This window comes from Cervus elaphus, chromosome 14 (genome assembly GCF_910594005.1).
Source record: "Cervus elaphus chromosome 14, mCerEla1.1, whole genome shotgun sequence".
Lineage (NCBI taxonomy): Eukaryota > Metazoa > Chordata > Mammalia > Artiodactyla > Cervidae > Cervus > Cervus elaphus.
Window position 1 is genome coordinate 77,382,653 of NC_057828.1, and position 20,311 is coordinate 77,402,963.

General features: G+C 38.6%; 1 protein-coding gene across 4 annotated transcripts in view; it reads right to left on the bottom strand.

The window, feature by feature from the left end:
• Window positions 1–20,311, bottom strand: part of DENND1B (DENN domain containing 1B) — a 278,593-nt gene that overhangs the window by 93,957 nt on the left and 164,325 nt on the right. For all 4 annotated transcript variants that reach the window (XM_043922760.1, XM_043922761.1, XM_043922759.1 and 1 more), the window contains 3 exons: window positions 13,017–13,117; window positions 6,892–6,937; window positions 1,680–1,781 (listed from right to left, as the gene is read on the bottom strand). In XM_043922760.1, the coding sequence (XP_043778695.1) occupies window positions 1,680–1,781; window positions 6,892–6,937; window positions 13,017–13,117 (249 nt within the window). The remainder of the gene's footprint in view (window positions 1–1,679; window positions 1,782–6,891; window positions 6,938–13,016; window positions 13,118–20,311) is intronic.

The following is a 20,311-nucleotide window of genomic DNA, read 5'->3' on the forward strand; positions in this document are numbered from 1 at the left end:
GATTTCGTCTCCTTCTCTTTCTTATTCTTCCTCATTTAAAGGAAAAAAAAATCCTCTCTTAGAGAATTAACTGTGGGGACTATATGCACTTAAGGAAAACACTCCTAAAAACTGGGACTTTATTTTCATAATTATGTCCCTATCCAGTGAAGACTACTTTGATGGATTTCTAAATGAACAACTCTAATCCTTTCTAGCAGCTTCTGCAGAATTTTTATAATGAGGCAATCTAGTTATAATGAGCTAAAAAGATAATATAATTCTTCACTGGCCTGGGTTTGGATTTGTTCATACATAGCACAAATTTTACCACAGTGAGATAAAGTAGTTCAGTTAATTTGCTTCAAGGTCAGCAAGTATTTTAGGTTATTTATGGGCATAAATAATCAGATTTTGACTTTAAAGTCACATTTTTCCTATCAGCAGCCATAAAAGCAATCAAGGCAAGTATTATTGTATTTTTTGAGTTTGAAAAAAAATAATTAAAAACTCAAACAACATAATAATGATTTCAAAGTACTTGCAATATTACCGAAAATAATATTTTGAAGGTTATTTCCAAATTTTAATATATCTGAATAAATGGATTTTTAAAATGGAGCTATTTTAAATTAGAATTATGTTACATAGATATTTTAAAATAGACATTAGAATATATACAGAAGCAGTACAATCTGCATTTGTACCCTGTTCTAAGTAATACGAAGGCCAAAAAAAATGCATTTCTGAAAACCACTTAACACAAAATACAGAATATATCCTATTATAAGCTGCAGACACACACACGTGCACACACACACACACACACACACACACACACACACACACACACACACACACACACACACACACACACACACACACACACAAACCTCTGCAAGATCAAAGACCAAAAGAGAGCTGGCACTTAATTTATCAGCCTTTACAGACAAAAGACAGTTTTCGTCATTTCAAAAGGATCAGATGTCTTTTATGACAAACTGGGTTTGCAGTTTAATTTACAAATAGAATCCTAAGTAAGCAGTCTGTGCTCTGCCAGAGCAAATGACAAACAGTGTAGGTTTTCATTCTTGCGGCCCTCAGCAGGAGAGAAAAGATTAAAAATAAAACTGAAATAATTTAGAGAAAACAAATAAATGTTTCAGAAAGTTGAGGGAGATCAAAGCCAGAATTTTCTGACCCCAACTGTACAAGCATTTCTTATTATATTGACCAGTGCCATCAGCTCATTAATTAAAAGGAAAAGCGCTGGCAGGTGGCAGGGAAGCAAAAGCCGATAATTGGCCCCCTTCTTCTTCTTGCCTTCAAAAACTCGCTCATTCTTCTGCAAGACATGCCACTAGGCAGACAGAAATGCCTACTTTGTAATATAATGATTAAGATGAGATGAAGAGACTTGCGCTTAAAGAAACTCTGCCTAATGAATGCATCGAGCTTTTTAATTACGATCCTACTCTTACAATAAGGAATGTGATGCTCCATTCGACATCCCCTCGACTGCCAAAAGGTGAAAACACCAAACGGAGGCTCTCCCTCCATTGCTTCCTCTCACACCACATGTGCATCGTCAGCCCTGCTTATTTCAGATAGAAAAAGTGGGAAAGCAACTCCTGGTGATTCAAGGGTCCAGGAGAAAACATATATACGTATGTTCACCACAAAACACCCTCCACACTTACCACATCGCTTGGGAGGCTGCTCAAGTCATTAAACGGTGATTCTAAAGTGTTTGTGTCAACATTTAACATAACCACATCCTCCAATGATTTATTTTTCACTCTCTGTTTAAAAAACACAATTATAAACACACATCTTAGTACAGTTTCCTTCCAAAACAATCACGAGCTTAGACATCTAGAGAAAATTAATTTTAATTCATTAGCCTTAGAAAAAAAGGAAAATTCTACACTATGAAAGAATACAAACAATTTTGCCTTATGAGAAAGTCTGTCTACAACCACTCAAAAAGGTAAGAGTAAAAATACTTAAAATAGAATGTTTACTCACTCAAAAATATTTATTTAGTTAGGAGAAACTGAATGTAATGTAACTACCAAAGAGATATTACAACAAATACAAAATAGGCACAACTATACTAAACTGTAAATATTTATATTCTTTAAATTTTACCAATTGAATTTCAATCCTATGATACAGGAACTTTAGCCAGTTCTAGAGCTATTTTTAGCATAAATCATACTTCAGGGTTAACATGAAACAATAAATATGACTAAGTAGTAAATCAAGTTTTAAATTAGTAAATATTTCCTCTATTATCTCCATATCAATTTGGTGTAAGTTGATGATGACTTATAAGTGAAAGTTGAATAAGAAAAAATGACAGCAGTAATACAGAATCTGTTGTATTCTTTATCCCATGAAATTAATATAATCAAATTTAACAGCCTATCAGATCAACTATGTGACTTGTCATATTTGTTTGAAAGCTCAGTCAAATGGCCAAATTATCTCAAAACATGCACAAATGACAGTAAATTAGAATTTATTAAATTTTTATCCTTAAAGAAACATTTATAGTTTATTTTTCCTATCTAAACTAATATGTCTACTTAAATCATATAATTCTATTAGTCTTATTTAAATGATAGCAAATGTTATTCCCTAGTGAAAATAAGTAATATATACATTAATGAAATATATCCATCAACTCAGAATTCCATAATTGCATAGTTCAACTAGCAATCGACCAATTAATCTCAGTGCAATAGTTTTAAAAGTGACCTTCTAGAATAACAGACATTTTTCAATTTAAACACCCTAAATATTAAATTGGCCAGGACAATCTTTTAAGTTAGCCAAGACTGGAATTTCTGTGATCTATTTAGAATTTCAAATCTCTGTGTACTGGGTAGAATGCTAAATTTGCTAGGAAAACGGCAGTCTAGAGTAAAGAATTTTTATGAGTTAAGAAAGCCATAACATCTATGTGGAATATAGATTCTCAAGGGGACACATGATTCTGAAACTCTGTCTTGTAAAAGACACTACAATTATTCTAAAGTAAGGTTCAGAAGATGGCCATTTCTAAGAAATTAACAGAGAATCACTTATAATAGTGATAATAGTGCCAAATATTTATGAATTCATCTCCTTTCCATGTGCACATGTATATGAAAAAGAGATTTACATATGTAAATATGTGGTTATCTACAAATCAACTACAGCATAACTACAAAAATAACCTATTTTATGAAGAAAAATATGTGTATATTAATGGCATTTAGATGGGAAAAGTATACCTTAAGTTTCATTTCCATCTTCAATTCTAAGTTGCCCTTTTAAACAGAAACAGTAAAGATAATCCAGAAACCTGATATATTTTTCAAGGGATGAAGTGAGTTCATCTAAATAGCCCAGAGAAATGGTTTTGTGAACCCAAAATGTTTATAACATCAGTAACACTGTTTAACTCTGAATAAAGGAAATAACTTTAACTCTGAATAAAAGAAATTAGTCTTGGTATGAAATGCATACTTTTTTCCAAAGTTTCTCTTAGATTAAAAAAATCTAATAATAGCTGAACATTAAAATTTGTTATAGGGAACACTCGGTAAGAATGAAAAATGTATTCATTTCAATAAATCAATACACTGAGCCTCCCTAAAGTAAGAACAATTCTACATAAGCCAGCAAAGGGGTGGAAATAGCATGTAATTTAAATCTGTTTTTTAAAAAATTCAGATTATTTTCTCTTTTATTTCCTTCCAAACCTAGCTTTAGCTATTTTTTTTCTAAAGAAGAATAAAAGGTCAGATGGCCTATGAAATGGCACCTCTTTCTCTGTCCCATATTTTTCTGTCTCACAAAATTCATGAACTTGTTTTGATGGGGAAAGAGTAAGAAAGTGTGGCGAGAGAATGTGCTTTTTATCCTTCAAAAATAAAAAGATACTATTAGGACATGGACCGGAAGCCTTCTTGAGGACCACACTAGACGCGGAGCCGCCCAGCGTGCGGGCGCCCCCACACGCCGCCCTCCTTCAGGTGAGGCCAGCACACCTGAGCACAGATGCCAGGAAGGGCCACGGCAGCGGCGGCCAAGCGACGCTGTGGAGCTGGTCAATGCTTGGTCCAGAACCAGCAGATGACGTAAGCCCCGTACTGGGGGCCTCTGCTGACTTACTCCCCGTCACTAACGGGTCTTAGTCTGCCTGGACTTTATCCGTAGAGTCTAGCTTGCAGGGGGAACAAAACGCCCTTACCCTTCATTTCAGAAGCAAACTTACATTTCAAAAAGAGATTCCTAGACAGCTTTTGCTTATGACCACATAAAAATAATTTTTAAAAGGTTTAGAAAAACATTAAGTTCATATCTTTGAACAATTAGGTTTATTAAAAGTCTTTATAAAACTGATAAAAAGTGTTGAAACCTTCTTGACTGAGAGGGAAGAGGACATTTCAATTCTTCCCCAACAAAAAAATCAGTCATATTTGCAGCCAAACAAAATGCGAAAAATTATCCAGTCCTATTTCATATGTAAAATGTGTAAATATATTTGTATTTTAATTATAATACCACTTCAGTAAAATTTAAAAAGCACTAAAGATTAGAATTTTAGCTAAAAATAAATCTGCCTAACAATGTCATAATAAGGATGGGATTCTGATAACAGGATGTGTATCTCCTGGTAAAAGACTAAGAAGAAAGTTACTAAATGGTACCCAACTGGTTTAGAGACAATCCTGAAGTTCCTGTTATAGTTTCTCATTCACTATTCAGCCAAATGAACCAAATAAAGCCAAATAAAGATAGCTTAATAAGTTCAGAGTATAAAAGGAGCAGAGATGCCAGATGATCTAATTGTGGCTTCATGAGAAGAGCCATTAGGAAGGTAGAAAGGACTGCTTCTCCAAGACAATACTCTAAGGAGTAAAAAATTCTTAAATTTGCTTCTGTAAAAAGGTAATGATTTTCTCTACAGGTGTCTGATAAACACGTGATAAATTTTATTGAATATTTAAGGCATGTACTACCTTCTGCAGTATTTTGGAAAAGCTTTTTGTTTAAAAAGTGGATATAGACTCATTATGAAAAATAATGAAACAGGTACAGTCAACCACTTCAAATATTTTCCATCTGCATAAATAAATGTATTATAAAAACTGTGTGTTCTGTTAGGTATGTTAAATAAAGAGATATGTGTACTAACATCAAAATCAAATTTGATGACTTTTTAAAAAAGAATCATACCAACCAACCATAGTTAGATTTTTCCAAGAAATCAAACTACCAATGAATAAAATGCTGGTCATATATTCTACACTCTACTAGCAGATTAAATACCTACTCATTTATATTTTATCTTATACAATTTGTTTTCACTGCAAAATACAGAGTTATCATGCTATGCAACCCAGGCTTCAAAATTCAAAAGAAACTAAACCCACTATAATTCATTAAGATGTAGTCTTTATTAATGGTTGAAGCATACTCTCTACACAAAAGATACTCAGGAGTTTTAAAAATAATCCCCAGGATCTTCCTTGAGCAGCAAAGTGAGGATTGATACAGTGATAATGACTAATCACTAAACCAAATCTAACTCACTAAGTTTGCTTATCAGAAACTGGGTTAAAGTACAATATGGACAACCAGCCAAAGAAGAAATTTATTTGAACAAAACAAATCAGCTGGCATAATGATGCCAGGCAACTAACCCAAGCCTCTTGTTTACTTTTTAGGAACTAATCTCATAAGCTGTCCTCTCTGGAAATCTCACTGATTTCAAGTCTGAGGTGTTTAAAGCTCAAGGTTTCTCATCACAGTGACAACAAATGACAAAACTCACTCTGAAATAGACAGTTAAAACAAAAACCTACATTTTAAGTCCCAACAGGACTGAAAATTAAATTTTTTTGCAAAGCTATATTCTATTTTTTTGTATAGTATATATATTTTTTCCATTTATTTTTATTAGTTGGAGGCTAATTACTTTACAATATTGTAGTGGTTTTTGTCATACATTGACATGAATCAGCCATGGATTTACATGTGTTCCCCTTCCCGATCCCCCCTCCCACCTCCCTCTCCACCCGATCCCTCTGGGTCTTCCCAGTGCACCAGGCCCGAGCACTTGTCTCATGCATCCAACCTGGGCTGATGATCTGTTTCACCCTACGTAATATACATGTTTCAATGCTGTTCTCTCGAAACATCCCACCCTCGCCTTCTCCCACAGAGTCCAAAAGTCTGTTCTGTACATCTGTGTCTCTTTTTCTGTTTTGCATTTAGAAAAGCTATATTCTAAAAGTTCATGATTAGTGTATTAAAACATATTTTGGTTAAATTTTGATACAGTGGATTATAGCGAAGTTCACAAAATAAAAATTTGCCCTTTATGATTCATAATTACAAAAATTTTCGCTTTTAAAATATAGAAATATATCTTCTGAAAGAGAGACAGATATAAAAGATATCAAGCGTCATCAAGAAGATGGTTTGAAAAAAAAAAGATGGTTCAAAGACTAAGTTTTCAGTATTTAAAACTTAACACGTGGGAGCGGGGATCGGGATGGGGAACACATGTAAATCCATGGCTGATTCATGTCAATGTACGACAAAAACCACTACAATATTGTAAAGTAATTAGCCTCCAACTAATAAAAATAAATGAAAAAACAAAACTTAACACATGACTGCAACCAAACAGAACCTACTTTTGTGGGTCTGAGGCCACTGAAGGTGGCCACTGTGCATATTGATTAAATACAATTATTTCAGTATCACCTTTTGGAAAACAATCACATACGTATACTCTAAATATGCAGCTAGTTCCTTCCTTGTACTATTCAACTGATATTCTCTCAAAACACAACTGTTTTAACTATTACTTCTACGAATTAATTCATCTCATGTCTGAAAGATACTCACCTCTAGGAGGCTGGAGTGTATTCCAATCAGGTACGGCATGGGGGCACTAAATTAAAAATACACATGTTTATGTTCACAGAGTTCATTAAAACTGAAACAACGATACAGTAATTCAGAATGCTTTAAAAAATACATTTATAAATGGGTGGTTCTAACATAGCACATCATAGATAGTCAAAATTATTCCATACAGAAAACTCAAATTTAATCTGAGGCTACTAATATATTCAAATTAAGGTTGATGTATATAAAATCACAGAATTATAATTAAATCAAGAGTTAAAATGTTTAAAAAACCTTTTTTTATGTAAGGAGAATATCAGGGTCTCCCATCGTCTAAGATGAATCTTTTCCATATACTTCCTATCAAATATATCTTAAAGAATCATCAAATCTATTCACACTTATTTGTACAATTTTTTATTCAATTAGATTCTTACATGATTTCATTAATATATATTCATTGTTTCACACATGCTATGTCACCAAAATTTTTGAGTCAGTCAGTCACAGTGTGTTTACTGAGACCTACTTGTGTGCCAGGTACAGTCTGGGAACTGAAGGTGCAAAGAGAAGTAATTTCCTCCTCCACCATTCTTACCATCCTATTTCTCTGCTATCTTCCCACTCATGTACTGTGCCTTTTACTTAAACTCCATACGTTCTTAAGTATCCCACTTTCAACTGTCATATAAAATTATATTTAGTAATAATATTAAATGAATATAATTTATTTAACTTATAATGATATTAAAGTTATCATTTTAATAAATTTTAAATTGCTCTAGTAAGTTTAAGAGTGATGTTAATTAATTCCACACAGTATCGGGAGCAGACCCAGGTACCACCAGCTGGCACGGGGTGAGGGTACAGAGTACACTCCCTCGTGGGGCTTATGTTCTAGCAGAGAATACAGACATTAAATGATGTTCATGATACATAAAATCAAGGCTTACTAGTAATTTCAGAAATATTTCTCATGAAATACAGTGAGGAAACTATTCAACTCGACGTTTCAAAATGAAATTATTATTTAAAAAGGAAACATGAAAATGAACAAGTGTCTACAAATGTGATAGAAGATATGCTAGTTAGCAGCTATTTTAAAATAAAACATTTTGGCATTTCTTTTATATACATCTCTGTGTTATATTTAATGCAAACCTTTTCTGTTAATGAAAACAGATAATGTTCTTTTTCCAAGGATCTGCATAATTTTCCAAACATTCCTGTCATTATGAGAACTGAGCTGTCCAAAGTCTGGCATGTCCACTTTGCTACTGAGAACCAGACAAAACTGGCACCTTGGCAGATCCACAGTTTTCAAAGTAAACTCAAACAGTTCCTAATTTGTTCACGGATGGCTTGCCACTAACATCCACACATCCAGAATTCACATAAAGAAAGAATGGTTCTAATTCTCACTTAACTCTTCACTAGCCTGTTGGCGTTGTCCTAGATTTTAATTCCTAGTTGTCCTTGTCTTCTGTAGCTTTGTTCCTTCTCTCTCTTTTTTTTTAAATGTCTATGCAATGGGCCATCTGGAATTGATCTGATATTCTGGATATTTCATTTGACTGAAAGTCGAGAACTGTTTATAGGCCTTGATATCCTGAAGATCTAACAGATTTTCTGCCTTCAAAAGGAGAGAGAAGGAATACATGTGGATTACTGCACTTTTGTTTAAATAAAAGGCGGCTAGTCGGTTCCCCATTCAAGTTCTCACCCCTGGGATTCCTTCTGGGACTCCACAGAAGATAGAAAACGTGTGCCTCTAACTACTCTGGGCTCCCATGACTGGGTTCAGGCAACTTTCACAAAATTGTACAAATTTATTAAAGTTACTGCATAATTTTCCAATTTGGGTTAGGAAACCTGACCACAAAGTTCATAATACAGGAAGACCATGGAGTCTCAGATCTCAAAGCACATTTTAATATAATAAGTGTTCATCAGACTATTTAAGCCTTTTAAAAATAATAATTATTATATCTATTTTACTTATGTTGAGGGGCAGGATGCATCAAATTTTAAAATATCAGTGCCAAAAATAACAGCTAACCGACTGGAGTCCTATCAAATATACCTTAGATAACACTTTTAAAACTTCATGAAAGCTAGTAGTTACTTCTCGAAGCAAAAACAATAAATTTACAGAAAATGGTAAGTCAGAATAAAAATCCAATACAAAAATCTATCCATAAAATAACTGAAACTTTTTTCTGTGGGATCACTTGGTATCTCTACGTGGTTTTATCTCACTAACTTCTGAAAAATCCAAAATACACACATGTTGGACTGCAAACATTATTAATCTAGAAAACACTTTCCTAAAATAATTATGATGTTTTTCAGAATACAGATTAAACCGAATAGTTATGAAAACTGGATTGCCTACATCCTAATATTAAGTCAGCCAAATCTCATGAAAAGTAGTTTTGCTACCCTAGCTGAAATCTCCTAATTAGATTAGGGCGTTAATAAGTCAGGGAAAGATCCTTGGCAACACAGATGTTTTATCATCTATGCGCAAAACCATCCCAGATTTTTCTGTCAATGGAATTATTTTGCAAAGACAGGATACAGAAGGCTCTATTATGACTGCAGCCTCTTTCTGGTAGCAATTAATCTTTACTGAAAAATAAAAAATAATTACTTTGTAGTAGCTTTTTTCTTTCTAGGTTTTTCTTATGGAGGCCACCCATGGGGTAGACCGTAACAGCAGTAGTCTATTAACCTAGGGTAGTCTAAACAAAATAATTTTCCATTTGAAAAAAAAAACAAACAAACCTATTCTCTTAGAAGCTAAAACTCTTATTTTCAAAAAAAAAAAAAAAAAAAAGAAGAAGAAGAATCAGATAGATAGAGAACATAAAAACGGTGACTCAACCACTCTCACACAAATGAACATACTGGTAATGGCCTCACAGTGCCTCGGGGGTGTTTCAGGACTCAGAAGGTTAGGCCGTGTGGCAAAGTCACTCTAGGCCTCCTACATTAAAGTACTCCTTTCGTGTTCTGTCCTGTTCATCAGTACCTACCATGCAAAATTCTAGTTCCACAACAGTGTAATTGTTAAGTAAAGGCATGATGTTATACAAATCTCTAAAACTTACTCATGCTGGATAACTGAACTTTATACCCGTTACACAGAAACTCCCTATTTTCCCCTTATACCGGCAGAGGAAGGGAAAACACAGACGGTGTCATTTCCTACCCTAACAGACGGTGGGCACTTCTCCTGGGTGCTCCGATCGGGGTTCTTTTATGTGCCTTGGACATAAACCCTATGGCATCACAGTATTCCTCTGGGCTCCCCACATGCACCAGCTGGTGCACGAACATGGGAAGTTCTTCCTATCTGGGGACCCCAGGGGACGGAAACTAAGTCCTATTCATTATGTTACACGCTTACAGCTTGGCAAATACACATTTACTAAATGTCAGGTCCACAAATGGATGGATTAATGAAGGAATGAGCTGACCAATTAGCAAGCCTCTGTCAGCCGACCAAGATGCGCTATTCACCCACGGTCACAAGATGGCATCGCGGCCCTCCGAGTCTAGGCCATACCAGAGACACACTTCCAGGGGCCAGGACTGCCTCGGGACTGGGCAAGTCCAACTACCTTCAAGAGTTGGCAAATATACAGCCAGCCCATCACACCTTCCTGGTGCCATTTTTGGAGGGGGATATAAACATTTCTTTCCTCAGAAAATATGAGATTGAAGGGATGATCTCTAAAATTTTTCTCCCTTTAGCACACACATCAGTATGACGCTAAGATCATTGGCAAAGATGCAGAGAGAAGAAAATCGTTTTCTTAGTTCAGTCTGTGGAGTTTTCTGACAAGGAAAGAGAGCTGGAGTCTTAGACAGCTATTTTGGAAAAAAAAAAATGTAGATTACACTGCCCACTTCCTGTGTTAGAAGTGGAGCCCGTCACGGTGACCCTAAGGTTTAGGAACTCTCAGATAACTTCTTGCTTGATTACCATGGCTCTGCTCTCTGGACCAGGGAAGTGCCTAGCACACAGGCTGTTAGAACTTGTCCTAAAGGGGCTATCTCAGAGGTCAGAAATGACTAAGATACGAAACAAGCTTCCTTCATTTCAGGGAAAGCAGCCCAAAGAGAAGGACATGTGGGCAGAGTTAGAAAGCATCAGGAAGACATCTCTGGAGAGAGTTAGTGATCATTTCTAAACACAGCATTTCAGGAAGTCTTAAATGTGCCATCATTACAGCGAACGGAACCTAAAGGGATGTGACCTCCTAAGATTTCAGAACATTTTCTATTGAAAAATTAAAATGGCACTAATATTATGTATGACAAAATGTAATTTTAAGCCTCACAATTAGAAGTGTTAGTTCTTGAGCCATTACTTTGGCATAGATTTTTAAAAATCATATAGCAATGCATCTTCTAATACTTCTATCAAAATTATTGAAAGTAAGTAAGTTTTAATTGCTGAATACTATGTGCAAAGGTCTACTGCACATGTTGATGTGAAAGAATCGCGGATCCTGCCTTGGAGGATGCTGGTCTATTCCAAGTACGCTGGTGAGAGAAGACGACTCTAAAGTGAGTACCGAGACAGCTATTTCTAGAGCCAGCTGTACTCTCAGACGTGTGTGTGGTGCTTTGCAGTATAGTTAAACCACATACCTAGTCTCCTGCCAAGCTGTTTCTGCCTCCCAGCACCCAAAGGGCAGGATGGCAGCGGGAAGTCACTGGAAACTTACTTCATGGCATTATTAATACTAGTAACATTACCATGCTGGGGAAGCCCACAGTAGGTGGCTTTAATTGATATGTGGCCAAATATACGAACTGTCATTAAAATCATTTGTTCGGAAGAGGCCTGGTCATAAAAACTTGATAGAAAACTTCATTGTATGAACTTAGGTCATTTCAACCCTTAAACACGTTGAGTTGATGTGCTTTTCATGCAATCAGAAAGTAAAATAACGACTTCATTTCTAAGAGTTTTTTTTTAAAGTAACATTGATTGTGATAAAAACAAATATATTATGGTCACAATCATTTCCTTTCTGTGTGTGTGTGCGTGCACGTACATGGACTATTGTTGTTTTAGTTACTCAAGTTGTGTCTGACTCTTTCGCGACCCCATGGGCTATATAGCCCACCAGACTCCTCTGTCCATGGGATTTCCCAGGCAAGAATACTGGAGTGGGTTGCCACTTCCTTCTCTAGGGGATCGTCTCGACCCAGGGATCAAACCTGCGTCTCCTGCTTGGCAGGCAGATTCTTTACCATCTGAGCCACAGGGAAGCCATATGCACATGGATGGTTCAGAGTAAAAAACTTCATCTGACTGCTTAAGAACTTGAGCTCTGCCTGCAGAAGATGACTGCCCTAAGTCCCGAGGAAGACCACAAGGCTGCCGTTTGAGGGTCTAATTCCCCATCAGCCTCCAGGAAAGAGGACTGGGCCAGTTCTGGAGGCCCAGCAGAATTCAGACTGTGAGATCACCAGCAGGTGTTTCTGATGCCAAGAAGTGTTTCAGAATTACCCCCACACGTGTCAACACTGCTATTCATGGTGGCTCGAGGCTGAGGCTTTGACTTCACCACCAGGAACTCAGGGAAACCCCGCATTCGAGGCAAGCCCTCTGCGGGTATCTGGTACCAGGCATGCTACTGTAGGAAGCGTGTGTGGGAAAGCGTGCTCTGGGGTGGAGGGTGAACATGTGCTCTGACAGAGGCAGCCTGGATTCTCCAGGACTCTGCAGACAGATTCTGACCCCTGGGACATGGGCTCTCTGACTGATACTACAACTTCTGCAAAATGTATCTAACCACAGCTGTTAAGACTGGGTCAGCTTCTATCTGTGCATTTAATTATCTCAATGATGGTAGAACAAACTCAATGAAATCTAAAGAACTTCACGTTTGCCAAGAACAGATTTTTGCTACCTTTGGAAAGAACCACTCTGCCCTTCATAAAACCACCTTTTAATACTTGCTACTGATCTCCATGGCAGGTTTGAGAGGTCTCATTCACATACACACACGTAAGTAAGCACTCCAAGCTTGCTTAAACTGCAGAGGAAGCGCGTCTCCCAGTCCGAGCAGGGGCCCCCGGAGCCGGCACAGCCGACTTACCAGCAGTAGTCCAGCAGGTGCGGGGGGAGCACCGGGATGTATATGTGCTGCCAGTACATCGGGTACAGAAGGGCGACCGAGCCGTGCAGACAGGCGGTTAACTAGAAGGTGTGAAAGGAAAACAACAGTGAGTGGCCGCGGACCCGCCACACGGAGACACGCTCAAGTCATCAAAGACGGACGATGCTCGTAAAGCCATGTATGATCTTGAATCATATTACCTTGATCAATTCTGCTTGTAAAAAAAAAAAAAAAGTCTCATGTTTCAGGAGCCGTCCTGAAAAATGCGTAAGCAGCAAAGTAGCTTCCAGGGCATCTTACACGGACAGTTATAGCTCTGTAACATAGACTGTTTGGGGTCAAAACTAAGATCCTAAGTAAACCTGAAACACCAGGCCAGCGTCTTTGGAGGAACTGTGGGAAATTGCGGCGTGTGCTGCCCGTGCCGGGCTCGCTCGGATGGATGCGCCGTGCTGCGGTGTGGGGGGGAGGCGAGGCGAGGCTGGGGGCTCCGCGGGGATATCATTAGGGCAAATTGCCAAAGAATGAAACGTGAGCCAGGCGGGGGAGCCTGGAAGCTGCGGCAGCGCCGGGGGACCCGGCGTTCGACAGTTGGAGCCGCCGAGACGTGTGAACCGCGGGTGATGGTATCAGGAGACGCTGCTCGCTGACACGGAGAATGTCACCATTGACCAGCGCGCTGCCCGAGCTTGACAGCTGTACCGCAGGCAGCCAAGGACATCATAATTTCATATTTAAACTGCTCCTTTCAGATTAACATCGTGCTTCCTAGCTCTATACCACAACAGCTGCAGACACACTGATGCTATTTTAAAGGTAACTGCCATTTTAATTGTTTTGTTTCGGCAAGCAGTTAATTAAATATTTTTTTAATGCTTAACAAAGGGATATTGCTTTATTTTCTCCCCCATCCCTCCTACTGACCCTCATCAGAATTATTTCCCTGTGACTTCGTTTACATTTTAAATTATATTTCTCTAAGTCTTGAGACCTTTTTTTTTTTAAGCATTTAAAGCAATATTTAAATCAGCATTCTTCCTCATTTTAAAGTTCTGCTATAGTCTGCATTTTCAAGACGATGAATAAAAGTTTCCATTCAACTTGAAAAATGGAATTAAAAAATAAAACCATCTGAAAATGCACCACAAAATTTCTATACGCCATTATTTCTATTTTATCATACAAAGAAATTAAAGTTCATACAGTAATCAAATTGAAGGGATAAATGTAAACAAAGCAATTCAATCTTAGTAGCAACATTTGTCTATATTTAAGTGCAAAATAGTTCCACTAAATTTTTTAAAAGTCAGTTACAATAATCTAATCTGAACCAAAAAATGAAAATCTTGATTAAACATATAGTCATCTTCATCATATGTATTGTATTTTTTCTGGTTAAGATTTTGAATTAATTTTTATATAGCACAAAATGTATTTGTTCCATTTGGAATGTTATCATCACAGGATTTAAGTACTTTGCATTTATAAGTTTTAATATTTTAAAATATTCCTTCTGTAAGTATTATTTTTAAAATTTTTTAATTAGCCCACACAGTATACCACTAGGAGGCATTCAGATGCTTCTCTTTAACAGTTTCAGACCACACTGACTTCTCTTATATAGCCGAACCAGAGGGAAATGGAAATGGGGCTGATCTCAGTGGTGTCAATTCTTAGCTTGCCTGTGCTCCCCGGCTGTGATGAGGCAACTTTAAAGGCTTCAGTGTCACCTGATGGGCTAAAAGCACTCACGGAGCTGTGAAAGGCACTTAATTTACTCGATTTCTCCATCTGCAGAGAGATGGCTTTTTAAAACAGCTCATTGAAAACTGTTTTTAAAAGGAAACTATTCTTTTTCATTGTTGAGAAAATAATTAACTGTGTAAAAGGAGGGAAAATGCATTCTCAAAAAGAGGAATTATAACAACATTAAGCTATTTTACTGGGTACACCAGAGTCCAAAGCACCATATTAAATACTACAGACTTTCCCCCTACGCCCTTGATGGTCATCCCTAGGGGAAGTCATGAATTGCTCGCTAATAAGACACAGTTTCACCTGATGAATCTGACTGGTTTCTTAGAGGACGATTTCTGCAACAAGAAGCAAAGTCACAAACTTTCTGCAAAGGCCAGCATTTGGTAGAGGGTCACATCAGCTAATTGAGACCCTCCAGGAAAGAAGGAAGCTCTGCAGGATTCAGCAACCTCCCAGATGCAAGGGATCGGCCACAGGGAGAGGTGAAAATACTTCCCACCACCAACCCACAGGTTCTGGCCTAAGCAACCAGGATGAATTATTTAAAGAAATGCAAACATGTCAGGTTTAGGTGGAACTTTAAGGAATTCGCTCTTGCAAATACTGATTCTGTTAACTCACAGACATCGAAGGGGAGATTTCCAAAGACGGCAGAAATATATCAGATCGTTCATGCCCACCCAGCACTGCGTAACAACTATGTGACTTAAGAACACAGAGAATATACAATCATAGCATATGCTTGTGGATGAGACAGTAAGTTGGAAGTAAAAAAAAAAAAAAAAAAGCCAAGAAATAAATTTACTAGGAAATTAAGAAGTTATATTGCACAAGATAATAACAATGTTGTACAAGGTAATAACAATGAAGTACATCACAGAGTCAGGGCACTGCTGCTGAGAGTCTGTGTAACTGGCACACCCACAGCACAGAAACAGATACACACACACACACACACACACCCCTGCAAATAGACCCAGACACACCCACACACACCCGCAAATAGACCCAGACACACACACACACACCCACAAATAGACCCAGACCCCGGTACACCCACAGCACAGATACACACACACACACACACCCGCAAATAGACCCAGACCCCGGTTTCCTCATCTTTAAGAAACACATGCTATATGATCTGAAAACATGGTCTCAGAGAGATCTAACTTCTTTATTCTTAGATCAGATCAATTCTAACACTTTACATTTTTAGTAATGGTTAAGAATTGTTTTTTCCATACAGATGGTTAACAGAACACTTTACCTAGACAATAATTCAGACCCACCTTCAAAATCTATCTAAAGATAATCTCTGAAAAATTTAATGCACAGTAGGTAACTGTGAAATTGGAAACATTATAATAACTTAGTCACTTAATTCAACAAAGTTTTTGAGTACCTGCCATGTGCCATCATAAATTTCTACTAAGTAATAGAAACAGACTTTATTTTCTTGGGCTCCAAAATCAGCGCGGACAGTGACTGCAACCATGAAATTAAAAGATTCTTGCTCCTTGGAAGAAAAGCTGTGACAAACCTAGACAGCATATTAAAAAGTAGAGACATCACTCTGCCAACAAAGGTACATCTAGTCAAAGCTATGGTTTTTCCAGTAGTCACATATGGATGTAAGAGTTGGGCCATAAAGAAGGCTGAGCACTGAAGAATTGATGTCTTCAAACTGTGATGCTGGAGAAGACTCTTTGAGAGTCCCTTGGACTGCAAAAACAAACCAGTCAATCCTAAAGGAAATCAACCCTGAAAATTCACTGGAAGGATTAATGCTGAAGCTGAAGCTCCAATACTCTGGCCACCTGATACCAAGAGCTGACTCACTGGAAAAGACCCTGATGCTGGGAAAGATTGAAGATGGGAGGAGAAGGGGACGACAGAGGATGAGATGGTTGGATGGCATCACCGACTCAGTGGACATGAGTTTGAGCAAGCTCTGGGAGTTGGTGAAGGACAGGGAAGCCTGGCGTGCTGCAGTCCATGGAGTCGCAAAGAGTCTGACACGACCTAATGACTCAACGACAACAACAAAGGGACAGGGATGCAGAACAAGCCCCTGTGTCCATGAAGCTTACATATCAGTGCGGAGAACAAACAGTAAACAAGTAAAACATCTATTTACGTTTAAGTTAGAGGTGAATTCTGTGAGGAAACCTAAAGCAGGCTAAGAGGGGAGAGAGTGACAGGAGGTGGGGGACAAACTCTGGCGCGGCCACATGTGCACTGGGACCCGACTGAACGATGGGAGCCGAGGCGTGCACTCGGGGAGAGGGGCATCCAGGAATCCTGGGGGGGGGCAGGCTCGCACCTTCACCAAGCAGCGGGGGGCTCAGCTGATTGGATCAAACGGCGGAGCAGCAGGGGATAAGGTCAGAGAGGAAGCAGGTCGGAGCTGAGGAGACTCCCGGGACCCAGTGAAGACGCCAGGTTTCATTCTAGATGAGATCTGTCTGCACCTCTGAACACAGTGCTGACTGTCACAACAAATCAGTTCCCTAGAACATTTCCAGAACTTCGCAGATGGAGGAAAGCAAACGATGAGCTGTAGAGGTTTGCTTTGGAGAATGAAGGCCTGTAAAGAAATGAGATCAAATGGTGCAGAATCTATAGAAACACCGAACCATATGGCCCACCTGAAACAAGCAAAATATTATAAATCAACTACAAGGCAATTAAAAAAAAAGAAATGAGATCGATAAATAAGCCAAGTAAGAAGGAGAATCTTCTTACTTTTAGCTTACCTATGATGCACTGAATCTCTAAGCTTAAAGGGAAATGATAATCCCATTTCTTTGATTAGAATTAACCAAGATTCTAGGTAGTTGTAGGTTCATGATCGGCCTAGACCCACACAGCGCTCTTTTGACACTTATCAGCTGTTTCTCTACCACCACGGTTCTTCATGAAACCAGGGGATAGGGGAGAAGAAGATTCGATGTTTAGGTCAGAAGACATCACATTCTTGAGACTGAAGGAATACACTGCTGTCACTGAACAAAAATGAAATGTACCAATAAACAAGAAAAGATACCAAATAAAGGCTTAAGGAAAAAAAAAAGCCTTATCACCTTTGTTAAATGGCAGAGGAATATATAAATCCACATATAATTTCACCAAGCATACTCAATATGCCAAACTTATATAGACCCAACATACTAACACACACACAATAAACTCACAGGGATATGTATTTCCTATAGAGTACAACTCTGAAATAAGTATATATGGAAGCCACGTGAAAGAGACAAGACCTGGGGCCTGTGAAAGTGGGGAAACCTGACAACAAAGGTTGCTAACAGTGAACTGAGTCACAGTATGAAGGGAACTGGACCTTCCCGTTGTGGCCACAAGTCTAAGGGCTATGCTGTCACTGACCACAGTGAGGAGTAAACGTTTACATGATGCAAAGTGGCCCTGGGCCGGGCACATTCTCAGCACTTGACACACTCAGGTTTATGCTACAACCACTTTATGAATTAGGTACTAGCATCATTATGCCCACTTCACAGACCAGGACTCTGCAGGAAAGTTATACCACTGGCCTGAGGTCACACAAGGAGCTCCACTGGTAAAGGATCCGCCTGCAGTGCAGGAGACCCCGGTTTGACTCCTGGGTCGGGAAGATCCGCTAGAGAAGGGACAGGCTACCCACTCCAGTATTCTTGGGCTTCTGTCGTGGCTTAGCTGGTAAAGAATCCGCCTGCAATGCAGGAGGCTTGGCTTCGAACCTTGGGTTTGGAAGACCCCTGGAGAAGGAAACAGCTACCCACTCCAGTATTCTGGCCTGGAGAATTCCATGGACTGTATAGTCCATGGGGTCGCAAGGAGTCGGACAGGACTGAGCAACTTTCATTTTCACTTCACTTCAGACAACTAGCAAGTGGCAAAGCCAGGATACCAATGCCAGAGGCTCCGGAATACAATAACTATTATTTTAACCTGGCTTTTGATATACAAAGATTCAAAATCCCCATCATTATAAGGCTTTGAATAATATATAGTGGCTGAAAACATTTTATACTAATTATATAGCAGAGAAGGAGTCTTTGAACAGACAAACAAGAACAGCTGACCTTTAAATGAAAAATTCAAAATCTATGATAGAGGTGCAATGTAAAAAACTTTCCCCAGGCATCAGAGTCTGCAGGAAACCAACAGAGCAGTCTCTCCAAAATGTCACAGAGGGAACTGACGAAAATTCTATGAGTCATCATCTCGATCTGCAAGTATACTTAGTTGGAAGTGAAACCCAAGTTCCTTCCCTTTGTGATGTGAAATCTCACTTATACTTTGCTCTGAAAGTTAAACTATATATTTATTAAAGGAAATCAGCCCCCTGATACAACTAGGCCATGTTTTAAGTGATTCGGTAAACATGTATTTTGAAGAGGGAAAAAAAACTCATTATCAGATTTCCAAGGAGACGACAGGAAGACGGTCCATTGAGTGTGACAACCGCAACAGAAAACAGCACGATTCTAATTCACACACTTTACAAGTAAAGATCTCATCCTGACCCGTCACTGCTCCTGTTACTCTGGGCTCTGCGTCTCTTAGCCAGAGTCTTTTTTTTTTTTCTGTAAAAGTCCCTCTGCCTGCAACTAAAGTTCCATAAGAATTATTGAGGGACATACCTATGTCCCCTTGGAATTTATTTATGCATAAAATGCAAGAATTATTGATTAGAGACTTCATTTGATTTTTAAGTGAATCAATATTTAACTCAGAAACCTAAGTGCTATAAACAGTTATGGGTACACAGGATAAACTGCTGCAGCGATAAATTCCTCATGGAATGAAAAAAATTTTAGTGGAAAGCATAAAGAGACCATCTGTTTAAAAGCATTTAATTTACATTCATATTTAAAAGTTTGGGCCAAGAAAGGTAGCAACTGGCTACCTGAAAACTGCAAGGTTATTCCAACTATGCAACATTCTTACTAGAGCAAAACTCCAACCCTCCACTTGACAGTTGAAACAGCAATCCCGTATCATGAAAGGAGACAGGGACTGGCGTACCCTGTGCTTTTCAATGCTTTTTTATAGTAAGACATCATCTTATACTCCACTCTTGCTTCCTCCTCTAGGGCGGTGTGTCCGGCTGTTTCACTACCAAACATTCATCCTGACCTCCCTGCACCCAAGTCCCTGGGAAAGCTCTGCTCATCTCTTGGCTGGAGAGCCAAACAGCTCTAACGCTGTCTCGCTGGCTTGCTTCTTTCATGTACTCATGCTTTCGTCCATTTTACAGGTGGGGGAACCGAAGCAAAGTTAAACAGCTGCCCCAAATCACACAACTAGTCTTGGGGACACGGGTGTCAGACATTGCTACTGGTGCTGGGGACAGGATGATGAACGAGAGAGATGAGACCCTTGCCCTCCAGGAGCCTACACTCGAGTGAGCCTCAACTCTGCATTTCTGCAGCTGTCATGCTGCACAGAAACACCCACGCCAGCAAATCCATTTCCTCCCCTCCGTGACTTTCTCGTCACTAAGT